Raw genomic sequence first — 21,575 nt, 5'->3', positions numbered from 1 at the left:
ATGACTGCTGCGCCTCCATTTCCTAGAGGTCACAGACACGTTCATATCCCACCGGAGGCTATCAACACACATGTTCTAAAATGACCTCGCTGATTGCTCCATCTCGGGCCTTTTTTTGACTGACAGGTAACTGACCAGCCCTTACAAAACCAATAAAATACAATGACGTCAGTAATATCCACTAATAAGTAAACTCTCATGCAACCCTAGGATGACAATCAGTATTTGCAAGTTTAAAACTGAATCAAATTACACTAATCACCTGAATGCTCTGTGGTAATTTGACTGAAGGGAAAGTTCACTGTTCTGAAGATAAGGTAATCAAAGCAATCAGATAAAGTAATCAGATCCAAATATAAAATATCCAATTATATATATATATAATTGGATATTTTATATTTGGATCAGATTACTTTATCTGATTGCTTTGATTACCTTATCTTATATATATATATATATATACAGTAGTATATGAATGAGATAACAGTTAAAAAAAAATCAAAATCATGTTTTTTATTATGTTAACATGTCTTTACTGTGTTTTATTGTGTTAGTTAGCTGTATTTATTTGTTATTATGGCTTAAATCAAAACAAACCAACTTGAAATTTTTTAAAATCGCAGTTATCTCAATTTGGAACCAAACTCTTCATATATCCAATCACAAAAGAGCTGCTGATAAGTACCAGATGGTAGTGGTAGCTGACATGTATTCGAAGAAAAATCTGATCAAATTAAATCATGAGCTATTTGTAATTAATTGCCATATGTCTCATGTCACTAGAAAAAAAATGAAAAAGAAAGTCTGCTGTCGACAAAGCAAGTAGCACAGCATGTTCTGGAAGAAAACGAGCCCTACTGAGCTCATCATTCAGTTATGCTGACAGGGCTGAATCTGATCGCTATCTGTTACAAAACGTCACTGACCAACAGGTCATAAGGATCAGCTGACACTGATGCTGCAGACCTGTGCAGGGGAGCAGTGTCTGAAACACTGCTCTTCACATGAAGTAATCAGAAGGATGGGCGCCTCTCTGAAAACATCTACTAGCACAGCACAGCTGCAGCCCATCATTTCATGAAAACAGATGAACTGCCCATACACAATAGTGGCTGATGAAACAAAAGTATACAAAAAGCCTGTAAATGTCTACCTGAAAAAGTGCTGCTTCTGATGAGTGAATATCTTTACATTTAAAACCTAAAATTAGGCTGCTGACAAAAACTGCCAGGTTTGGCAAAGCTGCTGAATGAACTTGATGTAAATTAAGTTCATTCAAGAAGTAATTTAGATACCACAAAATTCAATGAATTCCTTCTCTTAGGAGTAGGGCTCGTTTTATATCTCCAGGAGAGTTTGTAGGTTCAATTCATTTCTGTGATGCAGTTCAAATTGTCTGGCGTAACAACTAAAATTAACATATTTCTGTTAATCAGTATGTATTGTTATATTGTCAAATTGGTGCATTTATTGCATTGTTTTTAGATTTACTTGCCAAACTCTCTGATCTAAATGCATGCTGCTGTGAATAATAAATACACTGAAAAGAGTAAATTGTGATATACATAACAAGAATGTACAAGGGCACAGTAAGCCTTTCTACTTAAATGGGACCATTAATACAAGTTACAATGGATAAGAAATTAAAAGGAGAGCAGGGGTTGCAGCCCTTTGTAGTTGGGCACATATGGGAATCACTCACAAACAGTCATCCCAACATGAGGCGAATAAACTACAGCAACCGCACCCTGTTCCTCCGGTCTTGACCTGACAGCTTGAGACTTAATCAGGCAGTAAACAAAGCAGAGGGAGTATAAAATGATGGCAAGAGAGAGAGAGTGTGAGGACAAGACTTGAAAAGCATACAGAAAATGTAAAAATGTGAATAAGAAGAGGCTAAGACTCACCCTGAGCCAGCATGCTGAACTCGAGGAAGAGAGCGATGTGGTAAAGCTCCATGGCCTCTTCTGCTCGGCTCATGCACCCTCTTCCAGCGACCAGAGCCTGAACTTCACCTAGACTGCCTTCGGATGGGCTCCCACGCAGAACCAGCGAAAGGTCCACCACGTCTGTGTACATGCAGTGCAGGACTACACGGGCATATTTTTTAGGTATTATGGATTCATCGAGGATAATCCGGGTGGGGGTCTGCAGAGTTCGCTCTGTGATCTCCTCCCCAGAGCGGATGCGCCGTTGCAAAAGATTGCGGAAGAATGGCGAGCGGGCTGAAAGCACAGCCTTGTGGGCCCTCAGCTCCTCATCAGGTGTGCTGTGGCTTACTGCTGCACTTCCAATTCCCCCACCACTCGGAGCAGGTGCGCCAGCTCCGAAAGCTTCCACCAGCTCTGAATCAGAGGAGAAACTAAGCAAAGAGTCAAAATACGGCATGTGTTCGCAAAGGCATCGCATGTCAGCTTCGAGGGAGTTGGGCGTACCGAACTCCTCGCTTAGCCTCACCAGAACGTCCACGTTCTGCAGCCTTGCATCTTCTGAGCCCAGCTCGCCTGTATAGAGGTAATGCAACAATGAGGAGAACATGGCCGTGTCCATGCCGGCCGTGCCAACATCCAACAACACCTCGGCCCCGTAACTTGGTGACGATGAAAGAAGAGTCTTGAAAAATGGGCAACGGGCTACAAGTACGGCGCGATGAGCAGGGAAGCATGAATCCTGGAAGATTAGGTCCACGTCAGTGCAGTACTTGTGCTGATAAAGGGTGGCCAAATCCTGCTGCAGGGTGCGAGCCTCGGGCCGAGCCAGGCCCGCCTGCAGACTAAGCTCTTTGAGTGCCGCCGTGCCCTCGTACTCCTCCACCAGGGCGTTAACGTCACGCACGTCCCACCCCGAGAGGAGCTCGCGCATCTGCCGTGCATGATCAGCCGACCGACTGGACTTGCGTCGCTTAATGAATCTCCTCTTGAGGGTTGCCAAACCAGAGCTCTTTTTCTTCTTGTCCTGAGGTTTTTCAGGGCCATGTTCTAGGCTGTAGAGCTTGGACTCGCCGCCATAACCCTGTGGTGCATAGGAGGAGCCTAGTGACAGAAGAAACACAGCGTGTTGAGACTGGAGACCTTAAAAGTTGTCAGCAGGAAAGCTTTTTGCTGAGTTTATCACTGAAGTTTATACCAAGTAAGTGCAACAACAAGATATTTTGTAAGTGTTATATACTTGACTTTTAATGACATTGTACAGATGGAGAAAATGCAATGCAGCTCTGAAAATTACACCTAAATTGAAATACAAAAAAAGCAATCTTCACTAAAAGTTCACTAAATTGCATCTCTACAGAAGAATTAGGCACAAAACAGGAAGAAACTGAGAAACACTTAAGAGATTTATCCACTGGTGAAATGCAAGTGATTTTTCGGCTGTTTTTATATTTTTTTATTATTTATTCACTGACTTTACAAATTATGGAAATTAAACAAAACTAAGATTCATCTCGAAGTTTAGAAGTGCCCCCTACACTTACATTCTGATCAGCTTTTGACATTGCACTGGATATAAACAATTCCAATTTGTAATGGAAAGAATGCATCCACAAACTACTTTACCAATTTAAACCTCCTCCATTTAAATCTCAAAATTTTGACCTGCCCAAAAAGGGAAACTATGAAGTCATCTAATGTCCTCCCCAGCATAGCCCATATCCATCACCCTGACGACACTTCATGTTTCTATCCAATGTTCCATTTCTCATCACAGGCCCACTGTCATGCATGGTTTAGCATTTTGAAAGCACCATTATTTTACTGATCTCGCAGACAGCAAAGATATAAAAATATGCACATCAGAATATGCAGTTAAATCCAGAACTCTGTGGGGTACGAGACAAAAAAACCCCGAAGCTACTGCTGACAGTTGTGATACAATTTCCAACCCTTAAATAAACGAATATAGACAAGATGTTACAGTGAAAGAATGTGAAAACTGTCCCAGCTGCTAAAAAATCATTTAAAAGACATTATTTTTTTGCTCTGTACTCTTGAACTGCATCAGAACATGCATATTGTTCCCTTTTTTAAACACAATGTAGGACTGTTTTATTTGCTAGTCAAAAAGGAACTCTTTGAAATACATTGCCTCGTGTCATAACAAAAAAACACAATCATTTTATTGTAATGTCAGCCACTGAATTCAGAAGCTGCAAAATCTATACTGCTAATGAACGTAACGAAAAGAAAAAAAATGTAAGACTGCATATACAGAGCTTTTTTTTTTTAAGGCTGTCAAGCATGAAACCCTTGCTGTTGGTATATATTCAGATAATCATCCTGTGTTGATAAGCTCAAAAATGTATTAAGATTCTTATACACAACTCTCTGTAATTACAAATGACTACATAATAGAATAAAGGCCATCCTTTCAGGAAGTTTACCTATAAAGGTCTGCTGGGTCTGTGAGTTACCCCCAAATCGAGGTGAGCACGAGTGAGGGTAGCTGGAGGCATTCACACCCATCCTCTCCCCCCTTCTTCCTCCACTTATTTACCCCGCTGGATCATTCCGTCTGAGCGTCAATGCACTGACTAGCTCACAGCTCCACTCAATCAGTCCTATATGAATGTGGCGATGCTGCAGCGATGTCAGTCATTCCTGAGAGAAAAAGGCAGGGAAAGAGTGAAACATGAGGAGTCAACAAGATGCAGACAGTCATCAAATTTGGACAAACATCAAGTTTTTTCACTATAAAACAACCTTGGCAAAGCTGAAGAATTGATAATGAGCTTTGATTTCTTTAAGGACAAGTGATTCATCAAGTGTTAATCTGATGTCGATTTAATTTACAAAAATGAATGCTTTTCTAGTTTCTTTATATGATCTACTACACAATGTGAACTCTTCTTGTTCTAACCTGAAAAGAGAGACTAATGAAAAGAACAATACAAACACACAAATCAGACTGCATATGTAGAGCTTTGATGTTGACTTCAGCTTTTGAAGGCCATTAGAATACTGCTGGAGGATTTGGACTTATTTAAACCCTCCCACTGATGTCATGCTAATGCAATCTGACACAAAGGCACAACTGGCTTGTTTTCTCTAGCTAAACAATGTCTACAGTGCTTTACTTCTCTTTATAGTTCCCTCTAATCTCCAAACTTTGGCCTGCGACCCCGCTTTGGCCTTGAATTAGGGATGTTCCGATACCCTTTTTTCCTTCCCAATACTGATTCCGATACCTGGGCTCAGGGTATCAGCCGATACCGAGTACTGATCCGATACCAGGGTGTGTATCTGTATACAGCTGTATATACTAGCCCTGTGTGAATTGATATAATTATTTTATGGTGTGCTTTAGACTTATCCCTTAATAAAACATGAACAAAAACATACAGTAAATTAGAGAGTATTTTTATTATCTGACAGACATTTGACAGTAATATTATTTATTTTTCTTAAGTCGCAGTTTTACTGGCTGGTTGGTCCACTCTGAAATACTGCCAAACAGCGCTAGCACTGGGGATGGGCATTTTTCAATAATTTCATATTACAATATTTGAGCTCATAAAAATGAATATTCGTTTATTTAAATTAAGTGAAAAAATACAGTAATTTGTTTCGTTTTTATTTAGTCACAATTTCACATCAAGCTTATAACTATCATTAAATATTCATAATGAACTAATATTAGATCCTGTATATAGGGTTTTTAATGTTGAAAAGATTAGCAACGTTGGGAAAAAATACATAAAAACTGCATTTAAACCTGCGCAAAGCGAAATCATACAAAAACCAAACGTACAAAACAAAACACATATTGAAAGTCTGTGATATATGGTTATCTTCTTTATTTTGTTTAACATGTTATTGATAAGAAAAAACAAGCATAATACAGTAGGTCTATTTTACTCTGTTGAAAGTCTGTTCAACAAGCCGACGGTTTACAAACCGACAGCGGAAAATGTGAATAATGCGTTGCGTGGCTCTTCTCCAACTCCCGGTAACAAAACCCATATCTGACAATTATATCTGACATATCTGGCTTTATTGTTTATAATGTTGATAATAAATAAAGTAAACGGGCTTCTTGATAACTCCATACCGACTGTTAATTGATCCTAAAAACAAAGACGGAGCCATTTTACTGCTTGTTGTTTATTACGTGACCGGCATTTGAGGAAGAATGAATAATTCTGCTGATCACCATCGCAAATATTGTTTTCTTTGTCGTTTCATGGTCAGTGTCTGTCTTATTGATGTAAATGCAATGCAAAGCTAAACAAGTAAATTCAACTAAGCCTACCTAAAGAATTTCAATGCGTTTTAAAACAAACACCCGTGCGGATTTATTTACAGGCTATAACTTGAAGGCGACGACCCTGAAGTTCTTTGGAGGAAAATGCAGGTTTTAGGTATGGAGAAAGGTACCAGAGTCTTATGCTAAGGCCAAATTTATTAACATTAGTTGCAGTGAAATGTACATTTTAATGTTTAAAGTTATTGAAATCAGCATTAGTTAGCCCAACATATTTCTAACGAACAAACAACCGCTCCGAACAAGTCATGGTAATAAATAAATGAATCATCGAATCATTTAATATTACGTTGGTATTTTTATACCAACTTATATATAAGTAATGTAATGTTAACGAATTCTGTGGCTCACCAGTTTTTAAAACATGTTTGGTGATGTGAGCTGAGCATAACACGCGATCCGTCAGGCCGCCCTGTGTGAACTTAAAATATTTAAACTAGCTTGCGATCTGACTGTAGAAAGATTTGGACACATGCAAACTATTTTTTATAAAAATACATTATAAAATTCTGTACATTATAAAGTAATTATAGATGAAGTGAAGAAGCGTTAAATAAGACAAGACAATTCTAAACCTGTGGTGATGATGCAGTTTTTTTTAATGAAAAATAAAAATATTCAAATAGCATTTTTAATTTTCTAATAATTATTGCGGATCGAATATTCGTGCATGTCCCTAGCACATTTTCATTTCTTCTTCATAGCACAACTTTCTGTGTTTGCAATATGAGCAGTGAAGATGCCTTGCCATTTGCAGCATTAAGCAAAGCTAGCGGGCATACCTACGTCCTGTTTAAGAAATTGGTATCGGATCGGTACATGGATTCAAGTACTCGCCGATTCCGATACCAGAATTGTATGTGGTATCGGCGGAATTTCCGATACTAGTATCGGTATCGGAACAACCCTACCTTGAATGTTCAAGCCGACGTGTTCACACCATCGGCACATCGTTTCAAGAATACCAGACATCTTCCTTTGACTTGAACTGGCAACGATCGAAATGCTACTATTTCATTGCCAAATATGTATTTTCTTGGGGAGGTAAAAGGCTGGGTTTTGCTGTATCCAGATGAAGAACTATTGCTCTATCTGGTTATTTATGTTTCGCATTACATTCCAACCTTGCGCCGCTGGGAACTCCTCGTAGGGGGAGCCTGCAACAGTTTAGGGAGACATAAACGCCTAACATCCCCCACTTGTGACATTGAGAGCGGGGAAAAGGAAAGTATTTTTTCAGGCCGAACAGAGCAGTCAGCAAAAACGCTGAGGAGAGAAACAACTTCTGGTAACTTACAGAAAAAAACATTTTTCAGGGAGATAACGTTGATCTAGTCAAGAGCTACACAATGAAATAAGATTATGTCAGCTGCCACCATTTACAAATCAAGTGGACACTGCAGGATTTCATTTAAGTCTACTCCAATTGCTATTTACCACATCTTTTTGCAATGTTTAGCAGTTGTTTGCATAAATGCTGTGGTGAATCAGAGGCGTCTCAATGAATCAGTGATTTTTTTATGAAAGCAGGTCCTATTGGGCAAGCAGATCCACCAACAGCTAGTGGAAGTTTCACTTAGTGGTTTTCCAAGATAACAAGTGCTTGAAAAAAAAAAAACAGGACACTGAAAAAGAAGCTTCATAAACAAAGCAAAAAAAGTCCTATTATTGCCATTACAAACAAAATGCAAATTTACTGTATTCTGTAGTGTAGACACACTTTTGTTAATGATTAAATGAGCATTTCGTCGCTGTCGGGCGGAATCCTCGCATCTCCAAAACCATTATTTTTCAGGAAATTAAAAAAACTGCATATTTTTTGTTTTATTAAACATTGTATCGTTAAAGTTGGTATTATACCTTATATTTCTATCATATACTGTTGTGTACCAACATTAACACAACATTTCCCCAAAACCATGTTTAATCGGAGATACAAGGTTTATGACTTGGGAGCAGGGAGATACGAGATTACGCTGTCATTGATAAGAATGGTACGGACACAGAAGTTGCTGCTGCCAGCAGTGTTCATCAAAGTCTGCTGTTGCGTTGAGCCTTTTGACAAGAGACGAGGCTTTAAGAGCTAATGAAAGCTAATGATTGTGGTTATATACATCTTCCTAAACTTTATTTTAAACGTTAGAGCTATTAGTGATGCAATACCAAAATAAAATGTTAAACAGGCTGTCTAATATAGGCGGAAATTAATCTGTACGCAAATAAAGTTGGCGGTCTCTTTGAGCCTCTTGACAAGAGAAAAGGCTTCAATAGTTAACCAAAGCTAACGACTGTGGTTACATACATCTTCCTAAACTCTATTTTAAAGGTTTAAGAACTATAAGTGATGTAATACAAAAACGATGAGCTGACTAGGCTGTCTAATAGGCGGAAATTAGCCGAATCTGCTCGCAAATTTACCTTCGTGGCTCACGGGCTTCCTTCTGCACCGAAGCATTACAGCTATCGATTTTTAACAAAACAGGCCTACCCAAATGTATCTAACCTAACTATTTTCACTCGTTATTGTCTAAAAAACTTTCAATCAGGAGATGTAATGCCGAGAGGCTCCCGCGGAGTGAAGAAGAGGTGGAGTTACGAGACTTTTCAGACAGTTGAAGTGTCCAATGGAGTTAAGAGATTTGCTCAAGCTATTTTCAACACTTTAGATTGGTTAATAATTTGTAAAAATAACAGACCCACATGGGGACTGACCAATAGCATCGATTTGTGAAAAAATATGAAATAGACCAAATTTGGACATAGGAGGTTTCCGCCTGACAGCGGCGATTTGTAGAGTCCATAGCCGCTTAAGGACACTCAGTAAGCTCGCACTGAATAGTAAAATGTTAAAAAATGTAAACACGCAGTGAAAGCTTTATTGACTATTACAGCAGAGTTCTGGAATCATCACGCTTGTTTGCATTCGGTGTATAATTCATTCAAAATTCTATTTTGTTTTTAGGGTGCTAACAGGGCCAATCTAAAAAAGGTGGTGTGCATTAAACAGCAATAAATTAATTCAGGAACAAAATATGCAAGGGTACAAAACAAGCATTTTAAAGGGATAGTTCATCCAAAAATGAAAATTCTAGTTGTTCCAAGCCTGTATAAATGAATATTTCTTAAGGTTTTTACGTTTTCACACATAAGGGTTTGTTTCGGAACCTGGTGTGTTTTCTCTCTTGATTCGGTTCGTTTAGGCATATGTGAACACGGCAATCGTGCTAGGATCCGCCCCAAAACAATCGCTCGGCGGTCTCGGCCCGTTTGCAAACGAACTCTGGAGCGGTTCGCTAGACGTGTGAAAGCCATCCGACCCAACGGACCAATGAACCAGACTGTATCAATGTATGATGGGTAATTACGTAAGTTGCGTGACGCAAAAAGGATTGTTTTGCTAATGGCTCCCTGTAACAATGTTCAATGTAATGAAGGAGGCGGGAACCGGCGAACTTTAAAGCAAACTTTTAATAAAATAAACAAACAACAAAACGAAAGTAAACACAAACATAATAAAACACAACATAAAATCCAGGCCTGGTTCTCTCTTGTCCTTCACTGCTGTCACTCCTCCTTTTATGCTTCCCGAGCTCCGCCGTGAGAGATGCGAAACCGGTGCAATGCGCAGCTGCCTCGCGGCTTTCCCTCACGACCCTTTTCCCGCTCTGCTTGTCGCACTCCCAAAATGAACCATGGGCTCACTTGGAGCAGGGAAGAAGTGAAGTGTTTGATTGAAATTTGGTCAGAAGAAACACATTGCCGAACAGCTCTCCACAACTCACAAAAACACCGAAATGTAAAGTGTTTAGCAAACGCTTAAAACAAATGGGATTTAATCGGTCGGTTGAACAGTGCCGCGCGAAGGCAAAGAAACTCCGTAACAGCAGTAACCAAACAAGCCAAAAAATGCCGCGTAGCTGCTGTCTGTCCATCTTGACGGATGACATCTTTGAGTGGAACCAATCGTAGGAGAGTTTACTCGCACGTGACTTTTATTAACAAGTTTGGTCCGTTTGTAAATATTCACTTGTGAATGCGAACCGAACTAAAATAAATTGCAATATTGTAGCGATTTAATCCCCTGTTTCGGAACAAAGCAATCGATCCACATGTGTGAAAACACCCATCTTTCAAACTATGGCAGTCCATGGTGTCCAAGAACTGTTTCAAAGGTGATTAAATGTACAGAATTTTTGTTTTTGGGTGAACTATCCCTATAATGTAAACTCTATTGCACCAAATCTCTGATCCTTGCTCTGCTCTCTTAAAATCATTGCGAGTTGTTAATAAACCCCAAGAGTCCCTTTTCGACCAACTAGGCCACCGGTACTCTCTGGAATCGTTCCGTGCTCTAATTGATTTCTATAAATTTTGTTACAGTATAGATTTAAATAACTTTAAAAGCAGTTTGTGATCGCATAAAGATGCTGAATTAAATGACTTAAGATGTTAAAATATATTGTTCAGTGTCTAAAGATGACACTGCACATTTACTATACTGGGTTATCATACAGCTTTCAAGTCAGTGGAAGTAGGCTGGTTCTGAAAGAGGTCACATATCCCTCAGCTAATCAATGACTTCAGTCATTTTAATGTTAGCGGGGTGTCCGATTACACTAAGTCTTCTGACATTACCAACCCTAAAGTCGAGGAAGACACAGCAAACAAAAACAGAATTTGGTCTCCGTACGCTCTTGCAGTGTCATCCAAGGGCCCCGCACATGTAATTGTAGGTCTACGTTTGGAGTTTTGTCTCTTTCATGCTGTGTTTGGAATGTTCTCAACATCAAAGCAGCACTTTTAATTCACTGACTTTGATGTTGAATGAAAACAAAAGGAACTGCTATTTGTCAGCGACATACTGTAGCGTTAATTCTCAAGGCCGAACGAGACAATCATGAGAAGCTGCAAGGCGGCGCAGTCATTTAACTTCACCATCGTCTTTTGCAGACACGACTATGTGCTATTTTAAATACAACTGTGTCTATCTGATATCCCATGGGTATTAATAATAAATAATAAAGTCTCTTGAGCGGAAAATGACATCTGTCCAACAGCTCATGTCAACAGTAAGCTGAGAGTCCTAAACACACAAGCCTAAAATGTCACATCCTTAACATAAAAAAAGTGACAAGCTCAAGCCAAAACAAACTCTTTAGAGACCGATGCACAAAGCTGAGAAACAGTTCATCACATATTTCATCATTCCAGTAATGCGCAAACAGTCAGCCACTGGAGAACGCATCAAATTTACAATTACTGCAAATTTACCAGGACTGTGAACTTGATGTATATTGCTGAATTTGTATTCACTCAGAGCTGGCAGATTCTCAATCAGGTAAAGTCACGGTGCATTTTTCAGTTGTTTAATAAAGCACAGAAAACGTTAAAGATAAGGCCTACATGGGGAAGAGGGGAGTTGCAGGTCCATTATAAACAACACTGTTGAAAAGTGATAATTGCAGTGTCCAACACAACAACTGTCTCTCAACATGAGTGACAGGAATGGAGAGGGAATAAATGAACAGTTATTTAATGCTGCAGAGCTCCAGAGCCGCCTCTAAAACAGACATCAGTTATGGTAGCATAAGCAAGCAGGAGAGTGGAGCAGTTTTGCCACATTAGGCAAATCAAAAGGGAGCCTCTGCAACGTTGCTGCAGGGGAAAGTATCAATAAATCCTAATGCACCTCCAGGTTTTTTACCCGTCTAGGTAGGCTTCACCCAAAATGAGATTTAAAGCTTCAGAAACTGAACATTTTCTTTCAGCCGGGCTGTAATAGCCAAAAAAAAAGACGCCGATTGAAACACTGGGAAATGTTGTGACCTGTGCATCTGAAACCTCAAGCTGGGTCACATAAATCAACCTGTACACCTGCTTCACTTTCATTCTTGATTCGACTCCAGTAGAATAGGAAAATTGATCCTTGATCAATGCTAAGCACCAAGTTTTTTTCTCTTCTGGTTTAGAACGAGCTTGATAGGAAAGGTCTTTCAAGGGAGCACACCTGTTACAGACAGGCCGTCTAAACAGGCTGATGTCTGAAGCAGCCAGCAAACTGTGAAAAGAAATAGCTCATCTAAAGCTACATTCATTTTGTGTCCTGGGAAACAGAATGTGCGTCAAAATTCAATAAGCACTGTGTGTTTTTTACTTCATTAACTAACTCGTTTTATTTTGCTTTAAGGGTCCAATGTGTGAATTTTAGCGGCATCTAGCGATGAGGTTTCGAATTGCAACCAACGGCTCAGTCCACCTCTCCCTTTTGAAACGCTACGGTGGCTGACACAGGACAAAGATGATATCATATTTTCACTTCTTTGCCGAAAGAGATTACATATTTTCGAAACGCTCTCTGTGAAGCAGTTTGTCCATTTAGGGCTACTGTAGGAACAACATGGCGAATTCCATGTAGGGGACCCGTGGTGTGTGTAGATAGAAATAGCTCATTATAATGTAATAAAAACGTTTCATTATGTAAGGTCCTTATACACCTCTGAAGACATAGTTATGTATATTGTATTGCATTTCTGTCAACAGATCCTCCTAATTCTCACACATTGCACATTTAAGCTTCCAATAGAAGTCGGACAATTGCGTCTAAATATGTTTCACAATTTTCCACAAAATTAGTTCAGAAAATTGCAGAAGTGTAAGCAGATTCTATCTGGACCTAAAAAAGTAATTTGTTGCACTTCAGCATGACTACTACTCTTCATGACGGGGCTGTCTGTGTATATCCTCCCACCCAAAAAAGTCTTCCATCATCACTCTGACAGGGTGTGCCCCATATGTTGGGCGTTTATGGATTAAATCAGGCCCTGTGGGTTGAACCAGCGCTGCAATGTTTAAAAATGATGTTCATACACAGTAAAACATTACACAAAACACCTTAGTACACTATGAAAAGTACAGAAGTGCAACAGGGACAACAATAGCTCTTTTTGGTAATACAGCTTAAATGTGACCAGTATGTCTCTCTAGTCTTTCAAATAATGCAGTTTCATAAAAACAATGAACGGCCATTGTAGGTTGTGTTCCTTAGTGTTCTCATGCAATTTTCCTTCTGTTCAATTGGACAAAACCAACTCAACCCCATTCTAATTCAGCACAAACATGTGCCCAAATGTGCCTTAACCCCAGAGCCATCTGTGAATACCAATTTAATCGAGATTGCAAGGTAGCATTAGACATAAAACAGTGTTAGCTAAATGTGCTAAATGTGTTTGGGGTACAACATTTTACCACATCACTGAGCATAAGCAATGTCCACTGAAAATCACTTGTATAAAGGACTCTCTGTTCTAGGGTGTCCGTAGTTCTCTTCGTGATGAGGATGAAGGGGGGCTTGTCACATACACCCCGTGGGTGCTTCCTGTGAAGGGTGGCGGTCTGGCTCATGTGAAACTAATAAGCGTGGACAGAGCCGAGCCAAGCCACACCAGGCCAGCTGCAGGTCATCTGGCCAACCCTGCCCTGCATTTCTACTGAATTTGAGATGGCCCACGCTGAGTAAAATCAAAGCAAAGCAATTAAATTGTCAATATTAGTTGACAACATGTTAAACACAGTTTGTTATTCATAGACACTGACTTTACATATAAGGTGCATGAACTATATTCAGGTATACTAGAGTTCACTGTGAAGGGCACTGTGCCCTCCAAACCAGCTTCATCCGACGATGAGGAGACAAGACATTTCATCAGGAGACACGGTGCATTAACGGACATGACTCACCCTTTTCCACAGGGAGCTTGAGGAATGCTTCATGCATTATTCTCCCATATCCCCTCCTCAGAATGTGAGATTCAGCAAATACAATTTCATAAAACATCTAATTAGGTCCTAAAAGGTCAGAGCAGCACTAGACAATAGGATGTTTTCGGAGGTGTCTGGGCACATTCCAACAGCCTTTTATAGATGCCAACATTGCCAACTTTGATTTGTTGGCAAGCAAAAAACAAAAAGGGAAATATCAGGTTCAATGTTCTAGACACCTGTGAGACGTTTCTCTTTATAATAAAAAGCAACAGAGCTAAGATTTAAAACAAAAGCTCAAAAATACTGGGAAATTCCCATGTTAATAAATAAGGTATAAGGGATCCATCTTTGGCATGAATTTCAAGTAATTAATATGGATTTATCCTGACTGATGATGATGTTCACAGCAGTCAGGGAAAAAATTGACAAACACATAAGCCGAAGCATTTCCCCTGTCATTATTCTTTAAATTCATTCCTTCACTGTTGGATAGGCATGCATAACAAATGCAGCACTGTTTATAGGCAAAGTGTCTTGGTTTCTTGGTCAATAAGTAATGGAAATGTGATGACATGACTTATTTAAAATTGAGCTTTAACTTAAATGTACTAGATGAATGGATAAAAATTTTGCTATACCTGACAGCAGCTCATTCTTGAGGGTATGTGAACTTCACTCAGGTGTATCATCAGAAATGAGACAAATCCTGAAACTTACAGACTTATTTTACCAGCAATACTTTAACATTTTTTTGTGTCACGCACATAGCAGGAGAACAATTGTGTGCATATTTTGTGCTGTTATTTACTGGTAAATAGGCCTGTGATTCTTTTTCATTCAAAGTAGTTTTATCAGCATCTCCTCCGAAAAACGGGAAATGCCAGGCTGACTTTATTCATTTCTCCCAATTCATATGATGACATAAGCTGCCAAAAATGCCATGGCATTTGACAAGACCTCTTTACCATAAATAAACTGAATAACACATAGAAAACGAAAAAGTAGTGCACAAAGGGTGTCACAGTGACTGAGGTAAATAGTACTGCTACACTTTTGGACAGACAAGAATAGTGAACAGAATGAGAAGCACACAAATCAATACCACAATCTACCACCTCACTGACTCAAGCATTTTTGTTAATACTTTAAAACCACCCCTTGCCATTTTAGCTGACAACATGAATGAGACGGGTGCAATACTTACGTCAATACTAATTAGTCTAAATATGTGCTGTGTTGGTGACTGCCTTCAGTTCTTCCTGACATTATTCGGTCCTAATAATTCTACTTGGGCCGTTGGTTTGGAAAAGATCCAGAAGTAAAACCAGGATGCTGAAAAACGGTCCTCTTCCTAGCTGTTCAATTTTTCAAGAGACTTTCATCAGCTCGCAGTCCCAGTAGGCTCAGCCTATGACCCTTCCAGTGATGCATGAATGAATGGTAGGAGGAGGAGAATAGAACAAAGGTTGAGGGGTGGATGGTGTGGAATTCCCAGATCATGCAACTGTTTGACTGAACCACATGACAGTGGAGCACAGCTTGGCTGTGGTTTCCACACTGTTATTTAAATATAATGCGGAGAGATTTGCCTATGCATCAGTCAGACCTACTGTGTGGTGGAGAGGAAGAGAGGCAGACATGATTCCTTCAACACAGGAAGGGTGAGGCAAACTAAAGGGTAAAATGAGTATGTAAATAGCCGCTGTGCACGTAATCTCAAACAACAAACATGACAGCTGTGACACAATAACAGCGAATTTTTGTTTTATATGTATATTTGCCTTATAACAACATTGCTTAAATGATTTTTTTAACTCGTAACTAGAACAGATACATGAGGGCACTTGAAAGGGATTATTTACAACATAATTTTAATCAGGTGGTTTTAACAGATTTTGGCTTGATTCAACAGTTTTCAACCAAGTTTCCCAATTAATACATGACTTTTCATAAATGAATAATCACAAAAAACAAAGAAGTCTTAAACCAATTCATCAGTAAAAATGAATTAATCACTTATCCAAACGAAAAATGAAGTAACATTAGAAAATGGAATGGTTTTATGGACAAGGAAAGAAAACAACAGGTGAGGAGAAAGTGAAACAAATAAAAACGTGCAGTCAGGGAGCGTTGTAACTTGTGCGGAGTAATTATTTTGCATTTACATAACGTACATTTTAAAATGTACTTCGCACATAAAATAATCAGACTTCACAGAAAATATTTTCTCAGGTTGTTCTTAATAATAAAACCGAATGCATCTCAAAATGAAACATCTGGCTAACAGCCGTTTTTGAAGATGATACATCAACTGTTTCTTTTGGAAATTATCGTGTTGCACCTATAATTCATAGAAGAAAAAGCGTCTTAGTAAATACAAATAAAATAAATAACATTCAAAATCAAAATTGCGTGAATAAAATAATAAACTGTTTTGGCGTTGCTCATATCTTGACATTTTTTTCCGTGCTGATATTGTTCCATTCCTGTCCTTCCCCTGAATGAAACCGGTAAGTTTCCCATGTCAAAGAAGGCGGAGCATCAGAGCACACCTACCTATTACACAATGGCCATGAACCAATGGTGGCTTGAAGGTGTTTACTGGCCAACGCAATTTTTTTCCCTGGAGAGTTCTGTTTGGTTTGTAGCACCGAACTAGTGAAACGAATTGTCGTTTGGACCAGATTTTGTTCGAAATGATGTCACAGTCTAGACATCTGCCCGATTAACAGAATATATTTATCACATGATTTATGCACAACTTGTGAGTGAAGTACGGTAAAATGCTGCTGCTTCCGAAATCTAGAGGGCGCTCTCGTGCAGAAACTCCAAATATGCACTGCAGAAGAAGACCATAACACATGTAGTTCTAGGAAATGCCTAAGGACATGTTTTTATCACTGTTCCTCAAGCCTCCTCAGGTATTTTCATGATAATAAAGTATATTTATAATGATCATGTTTGACGGGTGTTGCTTTTTTAAATGCACGTTATAAGCGACTCAAACTGGCACTGCTTTTAGATCGAGCAGCATTTCTACTGATCCCAGAGCCGTGCTTCACGGACAAGCTACGCATAAATAAAATAATCGATACCTTGCATAATCGCAGCCAGCTCGATTTCAGCAGGATTTAGTGGTAACCGTGATTAACCGTGCACATGTCTAAACAAATGTAGTATGCCGGGCCCTTAAGGGAGTTCAGAGCACTGCTTATTACAGTCTGATGAATATGCTGTTATTGTACAAATGCAATGTACCCAAATCTAAATTCCCATCTAATGAAACGTGACTTGTTCAATTTCATTAACAATGAAATTGAACGTTGAATACAATTCCCTCTTATACAACAAAATCTCGGGTTAAAATAGTGGTTTTAATTCATGGCTCCTTCAAATACGTTCCTGCTCACGTGGTTGAAACATTGAGCATTTGTTCGCGTCATTTCACCATGGATTCCATTGAGAATAAGGCGCTGGATTTACTGAGAGACTAAAATTAAAAAGCAGTGCTGTGCAGTCAATATTGCATCCGACAGGAATGGCGCAGCAATCTTATGTGAGTAAAACATATTTTTAATATGCGTCACTATTGCTTTGTTAGAGATCGCTTGATATGTCCTGATAATGTATAACCTAACATTACGTGTTTAACCAAATTCACAGAGGCTCCAACTACGGTTTAACTACGCAAACTGTTATCCAATCATAGCGGTGGGGGTTTACTTCCAAGTCTTCAATGCGGCACGCCCATTTAAACAGAGCGTTTGACGAGACTGCCTCAAAACCTGGTTAGAAAGTAGCCTATTACGTATTGATTTTGATGTTTTCGAACGTAAAAACCACGCGAACGTCATAAGTAGACCTCATACAACAGTATAAAACAATAAACAAGCCCAGTTCAGGACACCTTTAAAAATAAACTTCAACAACGCATTCCTAATATCAGAATCCGAAGGAAGCGACTGTGGTCTTCCACAATGTTGCATGTTTGTTGCTTAGTCGCTCCAAATAAAAATAACAGTGAAAGAAGTCCTCACTTTTGCACAAATGACATGGGGCTAGCCGCTCTCGATAGCCCTTAGCTAAAGTGACAGGGTTGCCAGATCTTCACAGAAAAAATAAACAAATAAAGACAAGACAAAAAAATTCCTTAAAATGCAAATTGTTTATATATTGTGTAAGACCAAAAATTCTTAAAATCTGCAACAGACTATTTATTAAGACCTAAGTGCCGAGGCTTTTTGATCTATGACCAAACAACAAGCATAAAAGCTCTTATTAATAAGGTGGGCTGATACCAGTTTTTCCTTTACGATCCGATTCCGATACCTGAATTGTAAGTATCTGTCGATACAGATCCCGATCCGATACTAGTCCTGATTTTTTCGGATCAGTGTAGAATTCAGGGCTCTAGACTATGACTAAATGGTCACATTTTGCGACAATTTTTCCTGCCAGTAGTGTTGTCAAAAGTACCGGTACTTCGGGTCCAAGTCGGTACCTAAAAATAAAAAAGTTGTCGGTACCTAATTTTCACAAGACCCGGTAGTACCGACGTACCGGGTCAACCGGGTACTGATGCTCTGTCTGACAGGTTGTTAGTCAGAAACTTTTTATAGACGCAATAAGACGTGATGAGCGGATAAGTGCGGCTCCGATCCATAAGAGATGCGCATAGAAATACTTCAGATTAAAGTCATATCACGAAGAAAACGATCAGAGTTTTGTGGTGAAACGAGGAAGCATCCGGATTTAAGTTAACAAGTTCAAGTGGTAAGTTTCAAATTATGTTCGCGTTTGCATTATGAATGTTGTAGCATATGTTAAATTAAAGTTTACTTCAAAATAAACATCCCTGTTTGCGTGTTAATTTGTTAGCGCCCATGCTAATCCAGTCAAGTGTCCTTATTAACCATTTAATGCTTTTATAACTGTAATGGAGTAAAATTAATGGAGGACAGGTTGGGGTTTACAATACCTATTTTATTTAGGCCTATCTGAAATCTATGTGCTAGAAAACTATCATACTAACTGCATGACTAGCAATGTGTATGTCTTGGATAGATAACTCTATTAGGTTTAAAAAGAAACATTTAAACTAAAGAAAAATATATCTGTTGCATTTATTATTTTAATGTACAGTTACCTTAATACAAGTAATCTTGTGTAAAAACTGAGGTTTGTTTTAATATTGCATATGCATGTTTGTTCAGTCAGTTGACTTACTGAAGTTTATTCTATTTGTCTTATACAGCAGCAGACTGAGGAGGATGTTCATCAGCATGAAAGACCCCAGTGAGCACACAACCGTTTCAGCAACAATTAACTTATACTTCATGTATACAAAATGGCATTGCTTTCTATACATTTATATTAACAATGAGCTTTATTAATAAAATTGTGTTTCAATTAGCATGTACTTGTGTTTTGCTTTGGTACCGAAATTGGTACCGAGAACCGTGGAATTTTACTGGTATTGGTACCGACTACTGAAATTTTGGTACCGTGACAACACTACCTGCCAGTGTGACAACTTTTTTCCATTTTCTGTAAAATAGTCTTTATTTTATATATGCATATTTTAGAATCTTTTAGACTTTAAATCTTATTATATATGAATTGTCATTGTGTTGAATGTCTGTACTAGAAGCTTCCAACACCAAAGAAAATTCCTTGTGTTTGCAAGCACACTTGGCAATAAAGCTCTTCTGATTCTGATTCTTAATGGTCGCACCGGTGCGACTGCCAAACTGATCAATAAATAATTTTTGCGTATTATAAATTTAATGCGCAGAAATGTTATATTGCGCAAGCGGCGCATTCAGTCACTAATTTTCGTCTCCCCTCCTTCAACCATTCACTTATCTATCAGTGCCCCGCCCCCAAAGACGTAATTTGCGGGTAAGAGGCAAAGGACCGAAAGAGCAGACGAGTGAAGCGCTCAATCTTGCAACTGAAATAAATATGCAGAATACAAGAATTTCCCTGGCTAAGGTACAAAACAGCAAAGATAACGAAATGTGTTGCGAGTATTTTATGCATGTGAAGCTAATCATGTGTTTAAACTTTAAGCACTAAACTATTGTATAAAGCTCTCTAACAATACTGCAAAGCATACAAAACGTTAATACATCACGCTAAATACTATTTATTTGTAAGTCGCTATTGATAGAAGCCAAACGTGTATCAATGCAGCTTTCATGAAGAATAATCACTAAACGCCTTCAGGCGTTTAGAGGGTTGTTTGAGATATGCGCTTGCCCAGAGAGTCAGAGCACAAAATACTAAACGGAGTTCTCTTTCACTCCTTCTTACTCTGAAATAAATAAAATACAATAAATATAATTCAATCATAAACCATGATTTGTATTCATTTCTAATTGATTTATTAATGTATTAAATACATTTTAATGAAGTGATTCTTTTTTCTTACCTCGCCCCACGACTCCTGGTGCTATCAAATTAAGGGCTGGTGCCACCAACTAAACTTTGTAGCACCAGTGCCACCTCTCTCAAGTGTTAGTCTAGAGCCCTAGAATTGCATGCATTTTATTATATTGAACAAAACTATAACGTGTTTATGAAAGTTGACTGAACTTATTGATATATGCTTCATAATGTAGTGCAATAATTTTGTGTAAAAAAACTCTCATAAAGTACAGATACTTGAAAAATGTACATGAGTAAAAGTGAAAATACTTCACTACTGTACATCTCTGCTCTAATGTAAAGTGGCACAAAAGGGCCCATGCCCTTTCTGGGTGCAGAATGATGCACTTAATGGATCCGCTTCTCTACACGTATTGGGCATTCTGCAAGCTGGATGACGCGCTTCATTCATTCTCTTATTTACACGTACTGTGCGAGTCTCGGGCGCAGAAATGATGCGCTTAATACATCCGCCTTGACACGCTTAACTTCTTCTGAAGTTCATAACAGTCACAACACCAAGGTAAAAGATATGTTTTACATAAAGTGTATTGCATCCTTCCAACAGTTTACTGAGCCTTTGAATCGGAGGTTTAAAAACAGAGTTATTGTGTGTGAGTGTGACGCGTTTTACTCTGACCGCTTCCAATGCTATAATCTAAGACACCCATCAGTGATTACCAACTCCAGCAAAATACAATCCTTTTAAACAAATCCAAAGACTATAATCTAGTGATTATGCAGAATAATTAAAACATTGGTACATCTAGGAAAGAGTAGCATCCTGAGGGCAGTGTTGGGTGTAACTAGTTACTAAGTAATTAGTTACTGTAATTTAATTACTTTCCCCATGAAAAAGTAAAGTAAGGGATTACTCTTATTTTTTCGGTAATTTAATTACATTTACTTCTGATGTATTTAAACTAAATACTTTGTGTAATATATGTGTGTGCAATAGTGGAATTGACATAAAAATTCAAAGTCTAACTTTAAAATCTGTGCTTTAATGTATAATTCTCACATTTGTATACTTTGGTCAGTTAATAAGAATACTTTATGTAGTTTTATATTATTTATTTTAATGAATTAGAAGAGCCGTTTCATGTCTATCCTTGAATCACTAACTA

General features: G+C 38.6%; 1 protein-coding gene across 2 annotated transcripts in view; it reads right to left on the bottom strand.

The window, feature by feature from the left end:
* btbd7 (BTB (POZ) domain containing 7) overlaps window positions 1-21,575 on the bottom strand; it is a 64,764-nt gene that overhangs the window by 24,397 nt on the left and 18,792 nt on the right. For both annotated transcript variants that reach the window (XM_057352387.1, XM_057352388.1), the window contains exons 2-3: window positions 4,379-4,595; window positions 1,908-3,032 (exon numbers count right to left, since the gene is read on the bottom strand). In XM_057352387.1, coding sequence (XP_057208370.1) covers window positions 1,908-3,032; window positions 4,379-4,460 — 1,207 coding nt within the window. In that variant the 5' untranslated portion in view covers window positions 4,461-4,595. The remainder of the gene's footprint in view (window positions 1-1,907; window positions 3,033-4,378; window positions 4,596-21,575) is intronic.

The sequence above is a fragment of the Triplophysa rosa genome, linkage group LG15 (assembly GCF_024868665.1).
Source record: "Triplophysa rosa linkage group LG15, Trosa_1v2, whole genome shotgun sequence".
Lineage (NCBI taxonomy): Eukaryota > Metazoa > Chordata > Actinopteri > Cypriniformes > Nemacheilidae > Triplophysa > Triplophysa rosa.
Note: the sequence above shows the minus strand (reverse complement) of the source record. Positions and strands in the feature narration are given on the sequence as shown.